At 41.7% G+C, this 25,811-nt stretch overlaps 1 protein-coding gene across 2 annotated transcripts in view; it reads right to left on the bottom strand.

The window, feature by feature from the left end:
* Positions 1–25,379, bottom strand: part of LOC110638080 (bifunctional dihydroflavonol 4-reductase/flavanone 4-reductase) — a 30,353-nt gene extending 4,974 nt beyond the window's left edge. The window contains exons 1-2 of one of the 2 annotated variants that reach the window (XM_058132529.1): positions 25,023–25,379; positions 24,745–24,917 (exon numbers count right to left, since the gene is read on the bottom strand). In XM_058132529.1, coding sequence (XP_057988512.1) covers positions 24,745–24,917; positions 25,023–25,134 — 285 coding nt within the window. In that variant the 5' untranslated portion in view covers positions 25,135–25,379. The remainder of the gene's footprint in view (positions 1–24,744; positions 24,918–25,022) is intronic. The other variant, XM_021788503.2, reaches the window with a different exon arrangement.
* Between the last annotated feature and the right edge of the window lie 432 nt (positions 25,380–25,811).

The raw sequence follows: 25,811 nt of genomic DNA, 5'->3' as shown, positions 1-25,811 counted from the left end.
AATTAGCAACAAGTTGGGTTCCATTTGGAAGTTTCACAAAAATTGGGTTAATTTTCTTGTATGAAGTAAAGGAGGACAATGAAAAACATATGTGATCTGTGGCTTCTGTGTCAAGGATCCACAGATTAGACCTGGATATGCAACTAAGGACAAGAGAATTACCTGGAGATGAAGAAACTAAAGTATTACCAATTGTAACTTGGTTAGAGGTATGAATAGATGTTAAATTTGGAGGTTGGATTAAAGCCAATAACTGTTGAATCTGCTCTTGAGTAAAAGGCACACTTTGAATACTTGGTGAATTAACTTGGATTGGTGTATTATTTGTATTTCTAGATGACTGCTCTTCAACAGTAACTTGATTAGCAGAAGAGCCAGAATTCTTAAATTTGTATCCAGGAGGAAATCCATGCTTCTTATAGCATGTATCTACTGTATGCCTTTGTTTTCCACAATAGGTGCACACCTTAACATTACTAGAATTGCCAGAAAAATTCTTATTAAACTGATACTGACCCCTGCCATAGCTATAACCACTTCCTTTCTGAAATCCATTATTAGTGAAATCATTACTCGTTTCTTTAGTATTAACCAATGCTTTAGAACTAAAATCCTCACCAAGATCCATTTGTCTCTCTTATTGAACAATCAATGAGAAAACCTTATTAATAGAAGGTAGAGAATCCAGAAGCATGATCTGAGATCTTACATTAGCAAATCTGTCATTTAATCCCTTAAGAAAACGAATCACATAATCATTTCTTTGATAAGTCTCAAAAATACCAATTGCACCACAAGAACATGGATTAAGGCATGAACATACAGGAATAGATAAAAAATTCAATAATTCCTCCCAAAGAATCTTGAGTTCTGTGAAATATTTAGTGACATATAAATCACCTTGCTTGAATCCATAAATCTCCTCTTGCAGATCTGAAATTCGAAAGATATTTCCCTATGAAAACCTTTCCCTCAGATCTTTCCAAACATCAGAAGCTTTATCGATCCATAAGATGCTTTGTGCAATAGTTGGTGACAATGATCTTGTAATCCAAGATAAAACCATCATATTACACCTTGCCCAAGCTGGATACATCAGATATGTAATAGGAGGAACAGGCATTGTGCCATCAATGAACTTGATTTTGTTCTTCGAGAGTAGTGACATTCTCATTGCCTTAGACCAAAAATGATAATTCTTTCTTGTGAGAACTGTCGACACCATATTTTGGCCGATCCCCGAAGTCAATAAACTTTGGAATCGATCCCCACCCGACATTCTTTGGTTGCAGATGACTCGATCAGAAAATAAACCAATCCCCCATCTAGTCGATTCATTTCTAACCTCTCGTCAAAGAGACCAAACCAATGTCAAGTCTCCATAACCAATATCAAGACTCCATGCCATTCAGTCTCATTTCCGATCTTTTTTTTTTACAAAATGGAGTTGAAAGTCATTTAGCTAACACTTAGATCGGGTTCCTCACTTGTGTGTCTCAAACATTACTTAAAATAAGGTTAAGGTCTCAGTCTGATTTAAGGGTAGTTCCAATCTAATTCGAGTCCAAACTTTCCAATTTTAATGTCTTAAAGGTTCTACCCGTTGTTTATTCTCGACTTAGGCCGATCTCATGCTTACAATATATTTTTTTTGAACTCTCATACTTAGATTAATAATCCATTTTAAGTTTGATATTCTGACGTGTTCAAACAATTAAGCACTCATACAACTTGGACACTTTCCGATCTCATCAAGTCATTAAACAAAAGCGATTTCATTTCATCTTAAAATAAAGAGTTACAATTCATTCGGCTAGAGGGTCACCCCCAGCCTGGTCTCCGGGTACATTTCACTCATTCTCCCTCTCTCCCTCGGGCTCCTCTTCGCTCCCCTCGTCATCCCTAGGAACAAGGTCCACCATCCAGGAGAAGTCCTCCCTAGGGTAACGCCTCTCGAGCTCGGCCAAAAGATCGTTGTGGGCGTTCACATAAGCACCAGCTTCCCTCGTCACAGCCTCTTCTTCTTTCACTTTGAGTTCTTCGGTGAAGCGAGCGACGTCAACAGTTTGGAGCGTCCGAGCCTCTCTGAGTTCATGAGCTTGTTCGGCTAATTTATCCTCGTAGGACTTCATTCGACCTTCGAGTTCGGCAATATAATCTTAGGTGGATGAAAGTTGAGCTTGGGCAGAAGATGCGTCCTTGACCGATTTTAGAATTTTCTGCCTCAGAAGATGAGCTTTTTCCCTGATTATATGTTGGTTCATCAAGCTCTTTATGCTCAAACTCATCGTCTGGGCCAAGAGATCGTCAATGCTACCCAGGGTCAGCCTATTCTGATCCTCCTGAAGGCATATGGTAACGCCCAGAACTTTGGCTAAGCCTGGATTCTCCCGAACAGATCGGTTCTTCTCCAGAGAGTGAATGAGGAGCTGGGCGCCGTGAGAAAGGGTCCTCACAGTAGGTTGGGAAGGTCCCCCTTCCGTATTTGTGGGAACAGGTGGAGGAGGTGGCCCTTCTGGTCGAGGGGGAAAAGGAGCGACTTCTACTTCCGGGACCAGTTGTCCCAAAAGTCGGGACGAGTCTCCCAGAACTTCTTCTGAATCTCGCCTCGGCGTCTGTGATACTGTGGCAATCTTTATTTCCCGCACCTTTCTGGAGATTTCCCTCTTGCGCTTACGGCTCTCCTTGGAAGCCTCGCCGCCCGCCATACCTGCACAAAGAAAAGTCAGTGAGTTCGCTAAGGTTCAGAGATCAGAGATGGGGAAGGTACAAGGCCGAGGTCAGAGAGCTGGAGCTCATATCCTTCATCGGTGATCAGCCGCATCATCCAATGTTTCAGCTCGGCCATCACCGCATATAAGCAAGAGAACTTCTAGGTGGCTGCCTGATCCTTAAGTTCTATCACCATGGCACCCTCAGCCTTACTCAGGGCGACATGCTTAGGAATTGGCGGGACCAAATATTGCCAGCTACGGGGGAAACCCTCGAAACTGTTCGGAATCTTGCTCCTCAACATGAAGAAGCGATTTTTCCAATTCTTCAGTGAAGAGGGGAGATCGGTAAAAAGCCACAGTGCGGTTTTGCCTGGAAGAACCAGTACTCGTCGTCCTTTCGGCGAGTAAGCCTATGCAGCTCGGCAAAAACCTTTGCTGTAGGATCGAGCTTCTTGTCCGGGCATAAGCCTCTAAAAGCTACCAAAATTCGCCACGAGTTTGGATGTACTTGGGCTAACGAGTTCGGATGTACTTGGGCTACTGAGACATGGTGAAATTTCAGGACGTCCTTGAAGAAGTCATCAAGGGGAAACCGAAGCCCGGCTTTTAATTGCTCTTCGTACACCATGATCGCATCATTTTCATCGAAAAAGTGATCGGCTCTGAGATCGCCATGGCATCTGATAAGCTCGAAGGAGTTTGTCTGAAGGTTGTACTCTTGACTAATCGACTGCAGATCGATTTCTTGGAGGATTGACGGCAACTCATCCACGGGAAGATTTTCTCTCCCAGAGGAATGTGTTCGTCTTGATTGTGCCTCTTGACCACGGGCTGAAACAGAGGTTGTAGGAGGCTTAGGGCGCCCACTCGACCTAATCACCTCAACTTTATCTGATGACCACGAGACGTGGACGGAAAGGGGACTCGCCGCTCTCTGACCCTTGGCGCTGCTCATTTTCAAAAAAATAAAAAGGCTTAAGTAAGAGAAGGATTAAAGTCCTTACCGGAGTGTGATCGGTGCCGGAAAAACTTTAAGAAATGAGAGAAAGTTGAAATTGCGAGCAGAGTGCTAAAAATGGCATAGGGGAGCAACTAAGGGACCCTCCCCCTATTTATACCCGCGTGAGCATTCAATGCTCACAGAGTCCCAAGCGGTGCATTGGTTGGTGTAATTTGCCCGCTTTTCTGACGCATCGCGGAAAGGTTCCAGAAACATAATAAATAAAATAAAATGAGATCGGCTAGCTAAGGTCGTCAAAATAAGGTAAATGTTCAGAGTCACAGATTGGCTAAAAACGATTTAGTTAAGAACCAGGTCGGGTAGGCACATCAGAGATCGAAAATTTCACCAATGCAATAATTAAATAATGACCTTCAAATAAGATTTCATTTCATTTCCACAAGGTTAGATTTCGCCATTTGGGGCGATCCCAAGAGATCAGATTACATCATTAAGAGAACCTTTAAAGATCAAACTTCATCGTTTAGGCGATCTCAAATCGGGAAGGGATGAGGGACCTGATGTGAGAGAGATCGGAAAAGAGTCATGACTAAGAGAACGAAAGGAATGGAGATCGGAAAAGAAGACAAAAGACTTCCAATAACCTCCTTCATAATCAGAGCCGAGGTAGTTAAAGCGTTGTAGGCAAGATCAAATCTTCATCGCACGCTTCATTTGCAGAATCGCCTGCAATGCTGACAGATGCCAGGACAGTTATGACAATCCTGTGCTTCTCAATCTCCATCGTTGATCTTACTCGTAAGGATAAACCCGGAGCCCTTGGATCAAAAAGTAGATGACAGGACCGGCGCCTTTTATTCCCGGCCTTCGGATCTATCTTGACAGGAAGATCCTGAGCCGTTGGATTGGAAAAGAGAAAGGACAAATATTCTGAATAGGATCTCAGCCATCCATTTTAATTCTCTTCAATTCTCAGGCATCAGATCATGTCCTTTTAAATCCAAACCTTCCATCTCCCCAGAAGAGATCCTGACCCTTCATTAGGAGCACCCGTTCCCTATAAATACCTGCATGCAATACTGTAAAGAGGACGGACAAAAAAAGGTGATGGTGATTATAGTGGAAAGGCTTTGAAATTCAATTCGGTCTTGCTACTTTAAGCTTACATAAAATGGAGGAACTTCAGAAACTAGTTTTCTTGAGTATCTCCATTGACAGAGTTTACGAACCCTGAAATTCTTCATTTTCAGTTTGTTCATCACACTGCTATTACCATTTTCGTTCGGTCTCGTCTGCATCACCCCCCCAATCTCAACCCATTATTTCTTTCAGCTTGATCTTATTCTGACCCGGTTTCCATCGCTTTGGTTCTACTGCATTTCAACTTGGTTCTCCCAATCTCAAAGTAAGCATTGGTCCTTGTACCACTAGCCTTCAACGCAGCAATATTTGTGGCTCCAGAATCAGTTCAATAGCCTCAATCTTCCACAGGTAAGTGTTTTAAGTGCCATTTTCTTGAATGCTCTTGTCTATCTTCTCCAGCTTTCCTTTTTAAAATTTCTTCTATGTTCAGTTACATTAAAATCCCAAAACAGTTGCAGTAAACTGTTATTTTGTTGAATACCCTCGGTTGGTTTTTCCCAGGTTTTTTAAGGTTTCTTTCATATCCAGTCACATTAAATTTCAGAATAAGTTGTCTAGGCCAGTAGTCATTTCCTGTATCTTCTCTTATTTTTATTTGCAAATCCCTTCTATCATCATTTGGTTTTTATTTTCTTCAACAGTAGACGTTCATCCCGTAGGCAACTTATAACTATTCAAAAGAGCGTAGGCATGGGTATTTCAATATGAGAGTTTTCAAAACAAATAAAAATGACAAAAAAGAAAAGTTGTAACAAAAGGTCAAATAGTGGGTTAAACCAAATAAGTCTAGAGGTCGGGCCATGGAGCGAGCCCAGAGGATGATGTAATAAATCGGGAATCCGATAAGTTCAGATTTCGAGCGATCAACCAAAGAGATCGGACTAAAGAGTTCTGATAAGGTGATCACATAAGAGATCAGCAAGAAGTTTGGTGTCGTGTCTACCCTCTAGATAAGGCTCAGTGGGTTCAAAAATCTACACGTGGGTCTTTTGCGCCCTCGGTCACTAGATTCCTTAATTCATAAGATTGTACAATATGAAATTTTAATAAATAAGAGATCAAAGGAGAGTTCTTATCCGATTCTCAATCAAAAATTTTAATAAATATGTAGAGATCAGAGGAGAGTTCTTATCCGAGATTCCTCACGCTAAACTCTAAATTAAATACTTAAAGAGATCGGAGGAGAGTTCTTATCCGATTCTCAACCAAAAAATTTTATTAAATATGTGGAGATCGGAGGAGAGTTCTTATCCGAGATTCCTCACGCTAAACTTTAAATGCTTGAAGAGATCGGAGGAGAGTTCTTATTCGATTCTCAACCAAAAACTTTATTAAATATGTGGAGATCGGAGGAGAGTTCTTATCCGAGATTCCTCACTTAAACTTTAAACAGATTATTCTAAGAGATCGGGAGAGGTTTTTACCCGAATTCTCTTGAATCCAAACTAAAATATCACAATACACAAAGTAACCCCCTAAACAAAAATTCGCTACACAACACCAACTCACTAAGGGTGATCTCATGTGCTTATGTACTTAGGTAACCCGAACCAGTGAAATATCAAATATTCCTTTTATCTGTCCAAAGGATTAACATCATCATTCTAACCCCCTAATTATTGATTTTAATTTATAAAGAGCATAATATTAAATCTGCTTACCCTCGCTGAGGGACGAGGTGGGTGCCTAACACCTTCCCTACCCGTACACGGATCCAAAACCTAGAATCTCTGTTTTTAAAGTGATTTTTTTTTGTTTTTTTTTTTTTATCATAAATGGTTTTCTTTAATTTTTCTCAGAATTAAAGTGGCGACTCCTCACTCTTTCCCACTTTGGTAAGTGTTTGTCCAGGCTACCGTAAAATACCATAAAACAACTTGGCGACTCCACTGGGGACGATTTTTTTTTAAACTCATCATTTAGAGGTCCAAGAATAGATCTAGTTTTATGCTCTTATGAATTGAAATCATAATTAGGGGGGGTTTTTATTTGCAAAATTCGAGTCTTGATATATCAATTTGTTATTATTCTAAGCATTTGTGCTCGTCTTATTCCACACAGCAACTCTCGTCAAAACAAAAATGCAAAAAAAAAACTGTCCCCCTCACGAAGGGAAGAGGTAAATATGTCCCTTCACACAATGAGTACTTATACAATGTCCTCACACACTTCAGCCCTATACTCGGGCTTTCTCACCCTTTAGGAAAGTAGGAGGGAGTCATGTAGCGGTACCCGTGGATTTTACCTCGTTAGTATCCGTGAAGGCTTCTGCTCAGATTGAAACTCATTCTATTTACTGTGATACCTGTGGAACTCTCCCATTAGTATCATGGTAATGGGATGAGGCTCTACTATTTACAGTAGGGGCAATTTGGGAACCTGTAGCTTTTAGAAAATTAGACCTTGAGCTAAACTATCACAATAGCTGGAAGCCGTAGTAAACTATCTCATAAGATAGAACTATTCAATTAAATAGCACTTACCTGGTACTAGGATTCTCCCTATTGTAGGACAAAAGGGACATACTTGCTCTCACCCTACTCTGTTTGTGTTTTCTTATGTTTTTATTTTTTAGGGTAATCTTGGATCATACGGTTAGGAGGATCTACACATTTTCCTACTTTGATAAATGTGTAGGTATCACCCCGCCAACAGTATAATTCAAAATTACCTAAATTTGTCCTGCTAACAAGTTTTCTCCACAGGCAACACATAACTGGGGTCTGCAAAAGAATGAACATCAATTTTAAGATGGCATCCTCGAGTCAATCAGCAGAAGAAGTTCCTAGACCAGAACAAAATTCTAAACCGTGGTCCGGACTGCCTCATAGTTCAATGCCCTCACAAAGTGATGTCACCAGGGCAGATACTAGCCTATTACCTCCATTAGACCTAAGCAAAGTCGAGGTCAGAATGACCGGTCTCGAGGGTCTATCTAGTAGTTGGAGGTCGCTTCCCTATCACTTCAAGGCAAAGTTCAAGAAAAAATACGGAAGGATCGCGACCTTGACACGGGTCAAAGTTCAAATTCCAGCGCTAAAAGCCATGCTGTGAGTTTGGAACCCCAAGTATGGAGTGTTCTCCTTCAACGACATCGATACGACCCCCACTATGGAAGAATATCAGGCGCTGTTGGAAATTCCTTACGTGGCACAGAATCGGATCTACCTACACCTCGAGCATAGGCAGACTTGAAAACGGTTCGCGCATATGTTGGGAATCCCCCCAGAGGAAGCGAAGGCAAGAGAAACTATCAAAGGGAACACACACTGGTGGTATTGGACCTACCTTAAGAAGCAGTTGGACCTGTACATCCAAGATGAACAATGGCTGCAAGCTTCATTAGCACTAGCTTTGGGGATCTATGGCCTGATCTTATTCCCTGGGCCTTCGGGAATTATAACCTGCAGTGTCACGGAGATGTTTTGGGCCGTAGAAAAGCAGAAGGTCAACCCAATACCAGCAATCCTTGCGGAGACTCTGTTGACTCTTACTTACTGTAGACAACAAGGCAGGGGATCCATTAAGTGCTGTTCTCAATTGTTGCACCTCTGGATCATCAGTCACATGTGCCCTATAGAGACAAAGGGGTTAACTTGGTACCCAGACCAGCCTCTTATTGAGAAAATGACCAGATTAGTAATCAGCCCAAAGGATGAGCGGCAGTGGCAAGAGCGAATTCTAAGCTTCAACAGTCACAACTACTGCTGGAGGAAATTGTGGGCACTAGGTCTACCTATTTTGTTCAGCACAGGGAGTAATTATTCAGTATCATTGATCGGAGTAACCGGATATACAAGTTACGTCCCAGTATTGGTAATGAGGCAGTTCGGCTCAACTCATTCTGCACTCAGTATTGAAGAATACCATCAAGGTCACTTCTACCATGAGTTCGGTAGTGAGGAGGAATTAAAAGTGGCCCACAAATCCTGGGAGAGCGTCACTATGATGGAGAGATCGCCTAAAGGTCCGGGTGCCATGGAAGATTATCTCAAATAGAGGGCCAGTAGGGATCAAGGACGCCCAGCTGCCGAGCTAATGGAACTCGAAGGTAACATCCCCCATCGGAACATCTTTTCAGAAGAAGCTAATGCTCGTTTGGTCGATTCTCTACAAAAGGCGGATACCAAGAACCAGCAATTACAAGAACGGATAAGGCAGTTGGAGGATCAACAGCACATCCTCAGAAGAGAGGTAAAAAGGCTGAGGGAAGAAGCAATGACCGAAAGGGCAGAGTTTGAGGAGCAAGAAACGCGATGGGAAAGGCAAAAGATCTCCCTCCAAGCTACAATAAAAGAGGCAGAAGTTCGGAATGGCAAGCTCCAAGAGAAAATGGAATACCGGGAGATACTCATGGAAGAGTATAAACAAGAGAGCAAAAAGAAGAAGCTTGAACTGAAAGAGCAAGCACAGCTTATTAATGATCTTTTGAAGGAATGTGCTACAGAGAGAAAGAAAAAAGACAGATAAGCTACTCTCCATCAAGAGTTGAGGGGAAATGTTGACCAGCTGGAGAGAATGATGGCACAAGGGAAACAAGAGCTCTTGCCAGAATCTGAATATGCCTTAAAGACATTTAACCCCGCCAGACAAGAAGAAAGACTCTACTAGTATCTCAAGAAATGTCATTGCATTATAAAAAGTTTCCCTGAGCCTAGGACAATGTAAAGAATGCTATGTATGAACTATTCAATTAATAAAATCACTTTGGGCCATTGTTTAGCAAAATTGTGAATGAATAGTATGACTCTCGTAGGAACTATCCTCGCTAGGGTTATGCGAAAAGACGAATGCGCCATATGGACAAGTATTATAGACACGCATTAGATCCAGCCATTCACCATCAGACTATCGAGCGATGCCATGATAAAATTGATGCAATCATCCTTATACATATCTCATTCCTGGATTTCAGATGCCACCGTATCCTTTGTCCAAATTTGGACCTTTAAATTTTAAATTTGAAATTCATTTAATGACCTTTTCTTCCACAGGAAATCAACATTGCTTTAAGCAAAGCAAGTCTGACCAAACAAGCAGTTCAACCAAGACGAGTGTACTTAATAAGATCCCTAACGAAGAAACTAATGGAAGATCAAGAATAAGTCCAGAACCTGCAGGGACAAGTTTCTGAATTAAGAGACCAAGTCTCAGAGCTTATGAAGCTGATGAGGGAGATGTCTCAAAATAAGCTTGCATCAGAGCCAAACTTGCTACTACCTCCCCCACCTCCTATAATGGTTGATTCTCACCAAGCTTTTACCTCTTTTACTTTCCAGCCACCTATTCCGGATCCGACGATCACTGTCAATCCGGCCCCCCTAAATAATGACCTACCTTTCCCCTATTACCCGGCTATCCCAAATACCGAGCTGCACACTTCAATCCCGGTCCCTCCGGTTCACCCTGCCCTTATTTCCCAACTGGGGGAATAGCTCATGCAGTAAGAGGAGAAAGTAAAATAAGAGAGAACGAGAAGTTATCCACCCTCGAAGAAAGACTAAGGGCAATAGAGGGCCTGAACATGTATGGTTTAGTTGATGTGGTGTCACTAAGATTGATGCCAGACGTGGTGATGCCACCCAAATTCAAAGTCTCAGATTTCAACAAATACACCGATAAGTCAGACCCTCACATTTACCTGGCTACTTACATTGCCAAGATGTCTGCTCTGACGGAAGATGATAGACTCCTGGTCTATTTCTTCCATGAAAGTCTCTCTGGGGCAGCCCTGAGATGGTGCATTCAGTTAGACAAGAGCAAACTGCGCGCCTGGAAAGATCTGGCTGACGCTTTTCTGAAACAGTACAAATTCAACTGTGACGTCACCCCCACAAGGAGAGACATCCAAAATCTGGTGCAGAGAGAAAGGGAGAGCTTCAAGGAGTATGCCCAGAGGTGGAGAGAGAAAGCGGCGGAGGTGTATCCTCCAATTACTAATAATGAACTCTGCTCTCTATTCATTGAGACTTTAAAAGCTCCCTATTTCAATCTGATGATTGGAAATACCTCCAACAGCTTCTCAGACATCATCCAAGCTGGCGAGAGAATAGAAGCTAACCTCAGGTTAGGACGGTTGCAGGAGTTGACTGAGAATCCTACGAAGAAGACTGCCAGCTTCGGTAAGAAGAAAGAAGGTGATGTGCACTCCATCACCCGACAAGCCCAATCCCCATTTCCTCATAATAATTACCGACCATATCTTCCCCCTCATAGCCCAGCAATTGCTAACATTCCACCCCCTTTTCCAAATTATCCTCACCCACGCCCACAGTATCCACCCCAAACAGCTTACCAACCTCGACCACCTCCTCAACCTATTCAGTCAAGACCACCCCAAAATAACCCTAGACCGCAGAGAAATCCTGATCCACCTCTTCTCCTCCTACTCGGTGAAATATACTGATACCTCCTTGGTATAAATCAAATAGTGCTAATTCCCCTTGACCCAATCTAGCCACCATACCCCAGGTGGTATGATGCCAGTGCTCGATGCGAGTATCATGGAGGGGCACTTGGACACTTAACTGATAACTGTGGGGCACTTAGGGGAAGAGCGCAAGCCCTGATTAGAAATGGGTGGTTGAAGATCGAAGGGAATGGCTCTCTCCCTAACGTCACTTCAAACCCTCTGCCCAGTCATGGTACGGGCAGTGGTGTGAACATGATAGGGTCCGGGGATGAAAAGTCAACTGCAGAGATAGACCAACTGATTCCTCACTTTGAGGAAATTTTTGTTATGGCAGTAACCTTTACCCTCAGGCATCAGGATCAGAAAGGGATACGGGATGTCCCTACCATGGAGGCGCAGCTGATCATGAGCTGCGAGACTGTGAGAGATTCCGGCAAGAGGTCCAGAACTTACTGTCCCTCAAAATTTTAAGATGCCAAAAAAGATCGAAAGTGGAGGGCGAAGTAAATACCGCCAGATTCGGCCAGAATGCCTCAACCCCAAATCCTAGATTAACCTTCACTGCCCCCAATGCCCCAACACCACCACCACCAGTAATAGTCATCCGAACCCCTCCTCAGCTCCCGATCACAAACACTCATGCTGTGCCTTGGAACTACAATTTCCAAGTCTTCACTCAAGAAGCATCCAGCAGCACAACAGCTCCTAGCCTTAACTATGCTCCACCCTTGACACCTCCTAAGCCGTGCTTCGCTCCCCACGAGCATTTCAGAATGACCTATACCAGACCCTCTAGCAATGCTACTCCCCAATCAAATCTCAAACCTGTCACAACCAGTAACACCTCCCTACCTGAGCAAGAGGTAGAATTTATAACCCGAAGTGGGAGATGTTACGGGAATGAAGAGAAGGAAAAGAAAAAGGGGAAAGTAAAAATGGGAGAGACGCAGGAAAACACAGAAGAAGAGATTGAGAAAGTCGAGAAAGGAGAACCTGCTGGATCGAGTGGAGAAGACGAGCTCTTACTTCAGCTAATGAAGCAAAGTGAATATGACATTGTCAAGCAACTGAGGAAGACGCCTGCACGGATTTCATTGCTATTATTAATCTTAAATTCAGAGGTGCATCGCCAAGCCCTATAAAAGATTCTGGATCAGGCCTTTGTAAACCCCGACATCACACCGGGGCAATTCGAGAAGATAGTAGGACAGATTCAGGCATCCAGTTTCGTCACTTTCTCAGAAGAAGAGATAGACCCGGCTGGCTTGAAGCACACTAAGGCTTTACACGTAACAGTCAAATGTAAGGGGTGCATAGTTGCCAAAGTTCTGATCAACAATGGATCGGCCCTTAATGTTTTGCCCAATGCCACCTTAGCGAGGCTACCTGTCGACTGATCAAACATATGCCAAAGTACCATGGTGGTTAGGGCCTTCGACGGCATGAGGAGGGAGGTGCTGGGAGACATCGACTTGCCGCTTCAAATCAGGGCATGCACTTTCAGCGTCACATTCCAAGTGATGGACATTAAACCTGCATACACAATGCTGTTAGGGAGACCTTGGATCCATTCAGCAAATGCTGTACCTTCAACCCTGCACCAAAGAATTAAATACATCATGGACGGCAAAATCATCACTGTAAAAGGGGAAGAAACCATGCTAGTCACCAAGCCGCAATCACTCCCTTATGTGAAAGCAGCTGAAAAGTCCTTGGAAAGTTCTTTCCAGGCTCTAGAATTGCAAGAAACTATCCTGAGGGATGAAGGGGCTACAGCCATGGTTGCAAAAGTGATGCTAAAGAATGGATATGTGATAGGCAAGGGATTGGGCGCCACATTACTGGGAATCGTCGAACCTATACCAGCCATTCAAAAGAACGGTCGCTTCGGCTTGGGTTATGAGGAAGACGCTTCATGGATGGGCGATTCTGGATGAGAAATATGCTCCAGGATCAGAGGTTTGACCGGAGAGTCGGAAAAACGAGAGTCTTCCCAAATATCACAGACATCTTCACTAAGCCGGTCATTAAAAATCCAGTGGAAGCTGAAGAATCTCCCGACGAACCATCCATTGATGTCATCCATCTCGATTCCTTGTATGAAGCCCTGATCTCGCCAATGGCTGAAGGGCAAGAGCTGGAAAACTGGACAGCAGAGGACATTCCTGTACTCAATCTCGAGTAAAGTACCTCTGGTTATCTACACTTGATCATTTTGTCCATGGTGACAAGTGTAATGCTGTAAATGGACCCTTCTCTTATGATATGAATATTAATGAACTAATAGCGCATTTTGCATCCAATTATCTTTTCTTTTGAAATCTATTCTTATAATATACTCCACTTTCGTTTCTTCAGGACCATTCATCAATTAACGCCTAATAATTCAATAGACTCAGAAATTCCTCACGTTAATTTTGAAACTCCCATAACTGCTATTACTTCAAGTGACTCTGAAGGAGAACTGGTAGAAAAAAGAGGTGAGAGAGATGAAACTTCCCTGTTGCCGTGCAGGGATGAAACACACACCATCAATCTAGGCACAGAAGAAATAAAAAGGGAACTTAAGATTGCAGGGAGTGGGGAATTATGATCAGTTTGCTCAAAGAATTCTTGGATGTATTTTCATGGAGTTATGACGATATGCCTGGGTTAGATCCTCAGATAGTAACGCACAAGATCCCCCTGATTCCTGGGACAATTCCAGTAAAGCAGAAGTTGAGAAGAATGAATCTCGACACCTTACTCAAAGTTAGGGATGAAGTCAAAAGGCAGTATGATGCTGGGTTCTTGAAAGTAGTCAAATACCCCTAATGGATAGCTAATGTTGTCCCGGTAATGAAGAAGGATGGGAGAGTCAGGGTGTGTATTGATTACAGAGATCTCAATAAAGTAAGCTTGAAGGATGATTTCCCTCTCCCACATATAGACGTGCTAGTAGACAATGCTGCAGGATTGGACAGATGTTCGTGTATTGATGGGGCATCCGGGTATAATCAAATTCCCATGGATGAACAAGACAAGGAGAAAACTGCTTTTATCACTCAGTGGGGGGTATTCTGTTATCGGGTCATACCATTTGGCTTAAAGAATGTTGGCACTACCTACCAACGCGTTATGGTCACGTTATTCCACGATATGATGCACAAAGAAGTGGAGGTGTACGTGGATGACATGATTATCAAATCCAAGGAGGGTGAAAGTCATGTACAAGTGCTGAGGAAAGTATTCGAAAGGCTCAGAAAGTATCAGCTAAAGTTGAACCCAGCCAAATGTATGTTTGGAGCTAGATCTGGAAAGCTGTTGGGATTTATAATGAGTGAGAAGGGAATAGAAGTGGATCCAGACAAGGTTCGAGCCATTCAAGAAATGCCATCCCCAAAAACAGAAAGGGAGGTGCGCAGTTTCCTGGGGAAGCTGAACTACATCTCGAGATTTATTTTCAACCTCATTGCTAAAGTTGAACCCATCTTTAGACTACTCAAAAAGAATAACACCTCTCAATGGGATTCAGTTTGTCAAGAGGCTTTCGAGAAAATTAAGCAGTACCTGTCGCCGATATTGGTTCCTCCAGTGGCAGGAAGGCCATTGATTCTATACATGGCAGTCCAACAGAATTCAATGGGATGTGTTTTGGGGCAGCATAATGATACAAGGCGAAAGGAGAGGGCCATTTATTACCTAAGCAAGAAATTCAATGATTGTGAGTCAAGGTACTCTTTCCTAGAGAAAACTTGTTACGCATTGGCCTGGACGGCGAATCAGTTTAAACACTACATGTTGAATCATAAGACATGGCTCATCTCCAGGATGGATCCTATCAAGTATGTATTCGAAAGCCCATTTGTGCCAGGGAGGATAGCTAAATGGCAGGTCATACTCTCTCAATATGACATTGTCTATATGACCCGGAAAGCAGTAAAAGGTAGCGTAATCGCTGATCTCCTAGCAGAAAACCCTATCCAAGATTATGAAGCCTTGGATTTTGAATTCTCTAATGAGCATGTTAACGAGGTCGACGGCGAGGAAAAAGAACTAGCTGATGTATGGGAAATGTATTTTGACGAGTCATCAATTTTTTAGTAATGGAATCAAGCCGTCTTTGGTATCCTCGATCAAAAATACTTCCCTATAGCTATCAAGTTAAGGTTTGACTGCACCAACAACGTCGCAGAATACGAAGCCTGTGTGATGGGTTTACAGGCTGCCATCGAAATGAAAGTCAGGAAGTTAGAGGTATATGGAGATTCAGCCCTGATCATTTATCAAGTCAAGGGAGAATGGCAAACAAAGGATCCGAAGTTAATCCCATGTCAGAAGTACCTACTGGAATTGATCAAGAAATTTGAAGAAATTTCTTTCACTCACCTCAGTCGGGACAAGAATCAATTCGCGGATGCCTTAGCCACCCTGGCTGTCATAGCTCAAATGGAAGAAGGGCAGACGAATCAGGTATTGCAGATCAAAGCAAGGGGTGAGCCAGCTTACTGTTTCATGACCGAGGAAGAAATTGATGGTAAACCCTGGTACCATGATATCCAGGTCTACGTCAAAACCAGGGAATACCCTCTAGGGGCAAGCAGAAATGAAAAGAGAATGATTAGGAGATTAGCTTTGGGATACTTCCCCAATGGTGAAATTCTATACAAAAGGAGCTCCAATGGCGAACTATTGAGATGCGTGGATGCAAAAGAAGCAAAGAGGATCCTTTTTGAGACTCATGAGGGGAATTGTGAAACCCATGCTAATGGACATATGATGGCCAAGTAAATCATGAGATGAGGATACTTCTAGACTACCATGGAGAAAGATTGCATCGAGTACTTTCGAAAATGTCACAAATGTCAAATCTATGCGGATCCGATAAATGTTCCGCCTCACCAATTGTTCAACCTCGTCTCGCCATGGCCTTTTGCAATGTGGGGAATCGATGTGATTGGTCCCATTAACCCCAAGGCATCCAATGGGCATCGGTTTATCCTGGTAGCTATTGACTATTTTTCTAAATGGGTCGAAGCGACGTCATATGCCCACATCATGCAGAACACATTCCTCAAATTCCTCTGAAATAATATCATCTGCCAATGCTAAGAATTTGAATGGTCCTAAGGTCCAAAGTTTATGTGACCGATACGAGATCAGACATCTCAATTCCTCAGCATACCGTCTCCAAATGAATGGAGCGGTAGAAGCCACTAACAAAAATCTCAAGAGAATCCTCCAGAAAATGATAATCACCTATAGAGATTAGCATGAAATGCTTCCCTACGCCCTACATGCATACCGGACCTCCATAAGGACATCAACTGGGGCAACTCTATATTCACTGGTTTATGGAATGGAAGCTGTTTTGCTTATCGAGGTAGAAATTCCTTCCCTAAGAATTCTGAAAGAATCAGGAATTGATGAGTCAGAATGGATCCAGCTGAGATTGGACCAATTGAATTTGCTGGATGAGAAAAGGCTAGCAGCAGCATGTCATGGGCAATTATACCAGAGAAGAATGGCTAGGGCATTTAACAAAGGCATTTGCCCGTGCGAATTCCAACCAGGAGACCTGGTCCTGAAAAAGGTGCTTCCGAATCAAAACGACGCCTGGGGCAAATGGTCTCCAACCTATGAGGGACCCTATGTGGTTAAAAAGGCATTTTCTGGTGGGGCCTTGATCTTGACCCATATAGATGGCGAAGAATTTCTAAGACCCGTAAATGCCGACACTGTTAAAAGGTATTATGCCTGAAAAAAAAAAAAAAGAAAAAAAAAAGAGTAGGGGTGAAAACCCGAAAGGGCGCTCCTAACAAATTGTGCGAAAGAATGTGAAAACCCGGAAGGATGCTTTCTATAAAATGAGTGAAGGGTGAAAACCCGAAAAGGCACCCTGAAAAAGAAAAGAAAGAAAAAGAAGAAAGAAAACAAAATCTGGGGGCGAAAACCCGAAAGGGCGCCCTTAGAACCAGAAAATGGAGAAATAAGGAAAGGGACACGGGACCAGGAACGGAAATAAACCACCACGGCATGAATCTTCGTTAATAGAGTACTTGAAATAATGGCAGTTAAGAGACTTCAAAGTCAACTACAAAGAATATGTGAGATCTATCCTTGTACCCTTTTTCTTTGAAACTGTACTTTTATCTCTCAAGCCATAATAAAGTCATCCTTTCACTTTAATCTATCTTCTTCACGTATTTGCATTTTAATTTATCTTTTTTCTTAAACTCAGGTTTATCTTTCTCGTATACTCACACTCTAATGCTGTCTTTTTCTACATCTTTATTTTGTGCGCTGTTAATCCCTTAAAATTGTCATAAGATTAGGATTTGGATATTGATAACCTCATGCACTTTGCTAAGAGATTTGCAGGAAACGATCGAAGAAAAAAAAAAAAAAACTAGGGGTGAAAACCCGGAAGGGCACTTCTACTCAGGTGGGCAGAAGGGAAAGTGAAAACCCGCAAGGGCGCTTTTCGCAAAATAAGCAAATCGAGAACAGAAAGCGCTTCCTAAGAAGTGAGTAAGAAAGGGAAGGTTATGGGTTTAAGTCCTGAGACTCGTCCTCCATTAATCGTTTATCTTCAGGATCTTGTTAAGTACACTTCGTCGCAGAAAAACTTCTCGTGTCAGGTTAGGCTTGCTTTGTAAGTATTTTAATTTCCAGCATTTAAATTTCTTGCTATCAACCTCTGGTTCCTTGATCCAAGTTAATTTTAATTTTTAGCATTTAAATTTTTATCATCAACCTCTGGTTCCTTGATCCAAGTTGGTTTTAATTTTCGCATTTAAATTTCTTGCTATCAACCTCTGGTTCCTTGATCCAAGTTGATTTTAAATTCTATCATCAACCTCTGGTTCCTTGATCCAAGTTGACTTTACTTTTTCAGCATTTAAATTTCTGCTATCAACCGCTGGTTCCTTAATCTAAGTTGATTTTAATTTTTCAGTATTTAAATTTTTGCTATCAACCTCTGGTTCTTGATCTAAGTTGATTTTAATTTTTTTTTTCAGCATTTAAATTTTTGCTATCAACCTCTGGTTCCTTGATCCAAGTTGACTTTACTTTTTCAGCAATTAAATTTCTGCTATTAACCTCTGGTTCCTTGATCCAAGTTGATTTTAATTTTCTAGCATTTAAATTTCCTGTTATCAACCTCTAGTTCCTTGATCCAAGTTGACTTTATTTTTTCAGCATTTAGATTTCTGTCATCAACCTCTGGTTCCTTAATTTAAGTTGATTTTAATTTTTCAGCATTTAAATTTCTGCTATCAACCTCTGGTTCCTTGATCCAAGTTGACTTTAATTTTTCAGCATTTAAATTTCTGTCATCAACCTCTGGTTCTTTGATCTAAGTTGATTTTAATTTTTCAGCATTTAAATTTCTGTTATCAACCTTTGGATCCTTGATCTAAGTTGGTTTTAGTTTCCAACTCTGACTTTCAAGCCAAATTCTTGCTTCTCAACCCAATCGCCCAAAATATGGGTCTGAATCTTTACATAATTCCTATACGGGAAAACGTCATTCCCTTTAATAGAAATTATGTAAAGAGGTGTAACTGTCGACACCATATTTTGGCAGATCCCCGAAGTCAATGAACTTTGGAATCGATCCCCACCCGACATTCTTCGATTGCAGATGACTCGATCAGAAAATAAACCAATCCCCCATCTAGTCGATTCATTTTCGACTTCTCGTCAAAGAGATCAAACCAATGTCAAGTCTTCATAACCAATATCAAGTTTCCATGCCATTAGGTCTCATTTCCAATCTTTTTTTTTACAAAATGGAGTTGAAAGTCATTTAGCTAACACTTAGATCAGGTTCCTCACTTGTGTGTCTCAAACGTTACTTAAAATAAGGTTAAGGTCTCAGTCCGATTTAAGGGTGGTTCCAATCTAATTCGAGTCCAGACTTTCCAATTTTAATGTCTTAAAAGTTCTACCCGTTTTTTGTTCTCGGCTTAGGCCGATCTCATGCTTACAATGTTTTTTTTTCGAACTCTTATACTTAGATTAATAATCCATTTTAAGTTTGATGTTCTGATGTGTTCAAACAATTAAGCACTCATACAACTTGGACACTTTTTGATCTCATCAAGTCATTAAACAAAAGCGATTTCATTTCATCTTAAAATAAAGAGTTACAATTCATTCAGCTGGAGGGTCACCCCCAGCCTGGTCTCTGGGTACATTTCGCTCATTCTCCCTCTCTCCCTCGGGCTCTTATTCGCTCACCTCGTCGTCCCTAAGAACAAGGTCTACCATCCAGGAGAAGTCCTCCCTAGGGTAATGCCTCTAGAGCTCGGCCAAAAGATCGCTGTGGGCATTCACACAAGCACTAGCTTCCCTCATCATAGCCTCTTCTTCTTTCGCTTTGAGTTCTTCAGTGAGGCGAGCGACGTCAGCCGTTCAGAGTGCCCAAGCCTCTTCGAGTTCATGAGCCTGTTCGGCCAATTTATCCTCGTAGGACTTCATCCAACCTTCGAGTTCGGCAATATAATCTTGGGCAGATGAAATTTGAGCTTGGGCAGAGGATGCGTCCTTGACCGCTTTTAGAATTTCCTGCCTCAGAAGATGAGCTTTTTCCCTGATTATATGTTGGTTCACCAAGCTCTTTACGCTCAAACTCATTGTCTGGGCCAGGAGATCGTCAATGCTACCCGGAGTCAGCCTATTCCGATCCTCCTGAAGGCATATGGTAGCGCCCAGAACTTTGGCGAAGCCTAGATTCTCCCGAATAGATCGGTTTTTCTCCAGAGAGTGAATGAGGACCTAGGCGCCATGGGAAAAGGTCCTCACAGTAGGTTGGGAAGGTCCCCCTTCTGCACTTGCGGGAACAGGTGGAGGCGGTGGCCCTTCTGGTCGAGGGGGAGAAGGAGCTACTTTTACTTCCCGGACCGGTTGTCCCAAAGGCTAGGATGAGTCTCCCGGTACTTCTTCTGAATCTCGCCTCGGCGTCTGTGATATTGCAGCGATCTTCATTTCCCGCACCTTTCTGGAGATCTTCCTCTTCCGCTTATGGCTCTCCTTGGAAGCCTCGCCGCCCGCCATACCTGCACAAAGAAAAGTCAGTGAGTTCGCTAAGGTTCAGAGATCAGAGATGGGGAAGGTACCAGGGCTGAGGTCAGAGAGCTGGAGCTCGTATCCTTCATCGGTGATCAGCCGCATCATCCAATGTTTCAGCTCGGCCATCACCGCATATAAGCAAGAGAACTTCTGGGTGGCCGCCTGATCCTTAAGTTCCATTACCATGGCACCCTCATCCTTACTCAGGGCGACATGCTTAGGAATTGACGGGACCAGATATTGCCAGCTACGGGGGAAACCCTCGAAACCGTTCGGAATCTTACTCCTCAACATGAAGAAACGATTTTTTCCAATTCTTCAGTGAAGAGGGGAGATCGATAAAAAGCCCACAGTGCAGTTTTGCCTGAAAGAACCAGTACTCGTCGTCCTTTTGGCGACTAAGCCTATGCCGCTCGGTAAAAACCTTCGTAGTAGGATCGAGCTTCTTGGCCCGACATAAGCCTCTGAAAGCTACCAGAATTTGCCACGAGTTCGGATGTACTTGGGCTATCGAGACATGGTGAAATTTCAGGACGTCCTTGAAGAAGTCATCAAGGGGAAACCAAAGCCCGGCTTTTAATTGCTCTTCGTACACCATGATCGCATCATTTTCATTGAAAAAGTGATCGGCTCTGAGATCGCCATGGCATCTGATAAGCTCGAAGGAGTCGGTCCGAAGGTTGTACTCTTGACTAATTGACTGCAGATCGGTTTCTTAGAGGATTGACGGCAACTCATCCACAGGAAGATTTTCTCTCCCAGAGGAATGTGTTCGTTTTGATTGTGCCTCTTGACCACAGGCTGAAACAGAGGTCGTAGGAGCTCAGGGCACCCACTCGACCTAATCACCTCGACTTCATCTGATGACCACGAGACATGGACAGAAGGGGGGCTCGCTGCTCTCTGACCCTCGGTGCTGCTCATTTTTAAAGAAATAAAAAGGCTTAAGTAAGAGAAGGATTAAAGTCCTTACCGGAGTGTGATCGGTGTCAGAAAAACTTGAAGAAATGAGAGAAAGTTGAAATTGCGAGCAGAGTGCTGAAAATGGCATAGGGGAGCAACTGAGGGACCCTCCCCCTATTTACACCCGCGTGAGCATTCAATGCTCATAGAGTCCCAAGTGGTGCATTGGTTGGTGTAATTTGTCCACTTTTCTGACGCGTCGCGGGAAAGTTCCAGAAACACAATAAATAAAATAAAATGAGATCGGCTAGCTAAGGTCGTTGAAATAAGGTAAATGTTCAGAGTCACAGATCGGCTAAAGACGATTTAGTTAAGAACCCGGTCGGGTAGGCACATCAGAGATCGAAAATTTCACCAATGCAATAATTAAATAATGACCTTCAAATAAGATTTCATTTCATTTCCACAAGGTTAGATTTTGCCATTTGGGGCGATCCCAAGAGATCGGATTACATCATTAAGAGAACCTTTAAAGATCAAACTTCATCGTTTAGACAATCTCAAATCGGGAAGGGATGAGGGACCTGATGTGAGAGAGATCGGAAAAGAGTCATGACTAAGAGAACGAAAGGAATGGAGATCAGAAAAGAAGACAAAAGACTTCCAATAACCTCCTTCATAATCAGAGTCGAGGTAGTTAAAGCGTTGCAGGCAAGATCAAATCTTCATCGCATGTTTCATTTGCAGAATCGACCGCAATGCTGACAGACGCCAGAACAGTTATGACAGTCCTGTGCTTCTCAATCTCCACCGTTGATCTTACTCGTAAGGACAAACCTGGAGCCCTTGGATCAAAAAGTAGATGACAGGACCGGTGCCTTTTATTCCCGGCCTTCGGATCCATCTTGACAGGAAGATCCTGAACCGTTGGATTGGAAAAGAGAAAGGACAAATATTCTGAATAGGATCTCAGCCGTTCATTTTGATTCTCTTCAATTCTCAGGCATCAGATCATGTCATTTTAAATCCAAACCTTCCATCTCCCCAGAAGAGATCCTGACCCTTTATTAGGAGCACCCATTCCTTATAAATACCTGCATGCAATACTGTAGAGAGGACGCACAAAAAAAGGTGGTGGTGATTATAGTGGAAAGGCTTTGAAATTCAATTCGATCTTGCTACTTTAAGCTTACATAAAATGGAGGAACTTCAGAAACTAGTTTTCTTGAGTATCTCCATTGACAGAGTTTACGAACCCTGAAATTCTTCATTTTCAGTTTGTTCATCACTCTGCTATTACCATTTTCGTTCGGTCTCGTCTGCATCACCCCCCTAATCTCAACCCATTATTTCTTTCAGCTTGATCTTATTCTGACCCGGTTTCCATCGCTTTGGTTCTACCGCATTTCAACTTGGTTCTCCCAATCTCAAAGTAAGCATTGGTCCTTGTACCACTAACCTTCAACGCAGTAATATTTGTGGCTCTAGAATTAGTTCAATAGCCTCAATCTTCCACAGGTAAGTGTTTTAACTGCCATTTTGTTGAATACCCTTGTCTATCTTCTCCAGCTTTCCTTTTTAAAATTTCTTCTATGTTCAGTTACATTAAAATCCCAAAACAGTTGCAGTAAACTGTTATTTTGTTGAATACCCTAGGTTGGTTTTCCCTAATTTTTTTAAGGTTTCTTTTATATCCAATCACATTAAATTTCAGAATAAGTTGTCTAGGCCAGTAGTCATTTCCTATATCTTCTCTTATTTTTATTTGCAAATCCCTTTTATCATCATCTGGTTTTTATTTTCTTCAACAGTAGACGTTCATCCCGTAGGCAACTTATAACTATTCAAAAGAGCGTAGGCATGGGTATTTCGATATGAGAGTTTTCAAAACAAATAAAAATGACAAAAAAGAAAAGTTGTAACAAAAGGTCAAATAGTGGGTTAAACCAAATAAGTCTAGAGGTCGGGCCATGGAGCGAGCCCAGAGGATGATGTAATAAATCGGGAATCCGATAAGTTCGGATTCCGAGCGATCAACCAAAGAGATCGAACTAAAGAGTTCTGATAAGGCGATCATATAAGAGATCGGCAAGAAGTTCGGTGTCGTGTCTACCCTCTAGATAAGGCTCAGTGGGTTCAAAAATCTACATGTGGGTCTTTTGCGCCCTCGGTCACTAGATTCCTTAATTCATAAGATGGTACAATACGAAATTTTAATAAATAAGAGATCGGAGGAGAGTTCTTATCCGATTCTCAACCAAAAATTTTAATAAATATGTGGAGATCGGAGGAGAGTTCTTATCCGAGATTCCTCACACTAAACTCTAAATTAAATACTTAAAGAGATCGGAGGAAAGTTCTTATCCGATTCTCAACCAAAAAATTTTATTAAATATGTGGAGATAGGAGAAGAGTTCTTATCCGAGATTCCTCACGCTAAACTTTAAATGCTTGAAGAGATCGGAGGAGAGTTCTTATCCGATTCTCAACCAAAAACTTTATTAAATATGTGGAGATCCGGGGAGAGTTCTTATCCGAGATTCCTCACTTAAACTTTAAACAGATTACTCTAAGAGATCGGGAGAGGTTTTTACCCGAATTCTCTTGAATCCAAACTAAAATATCACAATACACAAAGTAACCCCCTAAACAAAAATCCGTTACACAACACTGACTCACTAAGGGTCATCTCATGTACTTATGTACTTGGGTAACCCGAAGCAGTGAAATATCAAATATTCCTTTTATCTGTCCGAAGGATTAACATCATAATTCTAACCCCCTAATTATCGATTTTAATTTATAAAGAGCATAATATTAAATCTGCTTACCCTCCCTGAGGGACGAGGTGGGGTGCCTAACACCTTCCCTACCCGTACAAGGACCCATAACGTAGAATCTCTGTTTTTAAAGTAGTTTTTTTTTAGTTTTTTTTATCATAAATAATTTTCTTTAATTTCTCTCAAAATAAAAGTAGCGACTTCTCACTCTTTCCCACTTCGGTGAGTGTTCGTCCAGGCGACCACAAAATATCATGCGACAAGAACTGGAGAAACTAAAGCTAATGCTGGATTTTCATTTGGATGAAGATAAAAAGGATTCAATAGATTTTGGAGGTAATCATTTGTTGTATTTGTCATTTCGAAGGAAAAAAAAATTGTTGAGAAAATTGAGAAAGAAGATTAAAGAAAAGAAAGCTCTGATACCATATTAGATTTGTATGGAAGAGAAAACTGAATCAATTGAATTAAGGAGCTGAGCTCAAAGTCTTATATACAAGAAGTTAAGCTAACAAATTAGAGTAGTGAGAAATAACAACTTCTCAACTAAGCTAACTGAACTACAACTGAGCTACCTAGCAAACAGTAATAAACTAAGCTGAAATAAGCTATACAATAACTGCCAGTAAATCACACTATCTATTTTCTATATCCTGTGGTAAAAGTAAGTACCGACAATCCCTAATGGATATGTATGTATGCTTATTGCAGGAGAATTTAACTCTGATAATAGCCTACAGAAGCATAATCTCCACGACTAAATTATGGAAGTACCTCTGGATCTCGATCCACAGAGAAATCCATAGGTGTAGCGACGTGGAATACCCCTGTACACCCTTGAATTACATCATCAAAGCTTCCTTCCTCAACCAGCTCCCCTCTCCACAAACTCAGGTGGGTGCTGGCTTTTGGCAAGTCCAATAAATGCTTCACCTTGTTCATGTTTTCTGCATCCAAACCCATCATCATACCAAGTATGGCTAGCAACTCCACTAGTTGATTTCAAGTTTAGTGGGAATTAACCGCATAAATGAAAGATAAGAATTTCAAACCAGGATCGCGCACAGTTGCCCTGACAAAGTAGCCTTGTTCCAGGAGCCTCATGACAAGCCAAGACCCAATGAATCCTGACGCACCAGTCACGCAAACGATCTCGCCTTCCATATTTTCTTGGTATTAATAAAAACTGAAATTTCTCTAACAGATGCAGTTCTGGAGAAGAAATGTCTACAGGAGATGGAGTTTTATATTCACAAATGTCATTTGTCTGTAGATTCCTAAATCAAATACCACCACAAGGATGGGGTCCTTGCATCAAACTTAATCTTAATTGGACTGATGTCATTTTGAAAATGAGCAGTCCAGGACAAGCATTTATTTATTTATTTCTGTTTAAAGAGTTCAATCGTCCCTCAGCTCATCCAAAGATTCCAAATTTCAATCACTGAATATGGTGGGATACCACCATTCTCGTCCTTCCTCATCATTTTCAAACCCCAAAACACCGTAAAATCTCTATTATTTCTTCTTCTCGTAAAGTGACAAAATTTAAAATTTAAAAGTCATCTGCAATTGTCAAAATAAAAGATGTAATTAGAGTTGTAACTTTCTTAATAGTTGTAGTCAAATTTTTATCTTCGTTACATATATAAAAGAGATAGAAGAAAAAAAAAAAAAAAAGTGAAAAGTGAAGTGTGCCGCATGGTATTGCATTAGATTTTTTTCTTGAAAAGACTCTCGCTTAATTCATTTATAAAATAATTAATTTTTGTAAATAAGTATATATTTAGATTGTGAATTTATCAATGTAAGTTTTAATTATAAATATGTGATTACATTAA

The sequence above is a fragment of the Hevea brasiliensis genome, chromosome 2 (assembly GCF_030052815.1).
Source record: "Hevea brasiliensis isolate MT/VB/25A 57/8 chromosome 2, ASM3005281v1, whole genome shotgun sequence".
Taxonomy (NCBI): Eukaryota; Viridiplantae; Streptophyta; class Magnoliopsida; order Malpighiales; family Euphorbiaceae; genus Hevea; species Hevea brasiliensis.
Note: the sequence above shows the minus strand (reverse complement) of the source record. Positions and strands in the feature narration are given on the sequence as shown.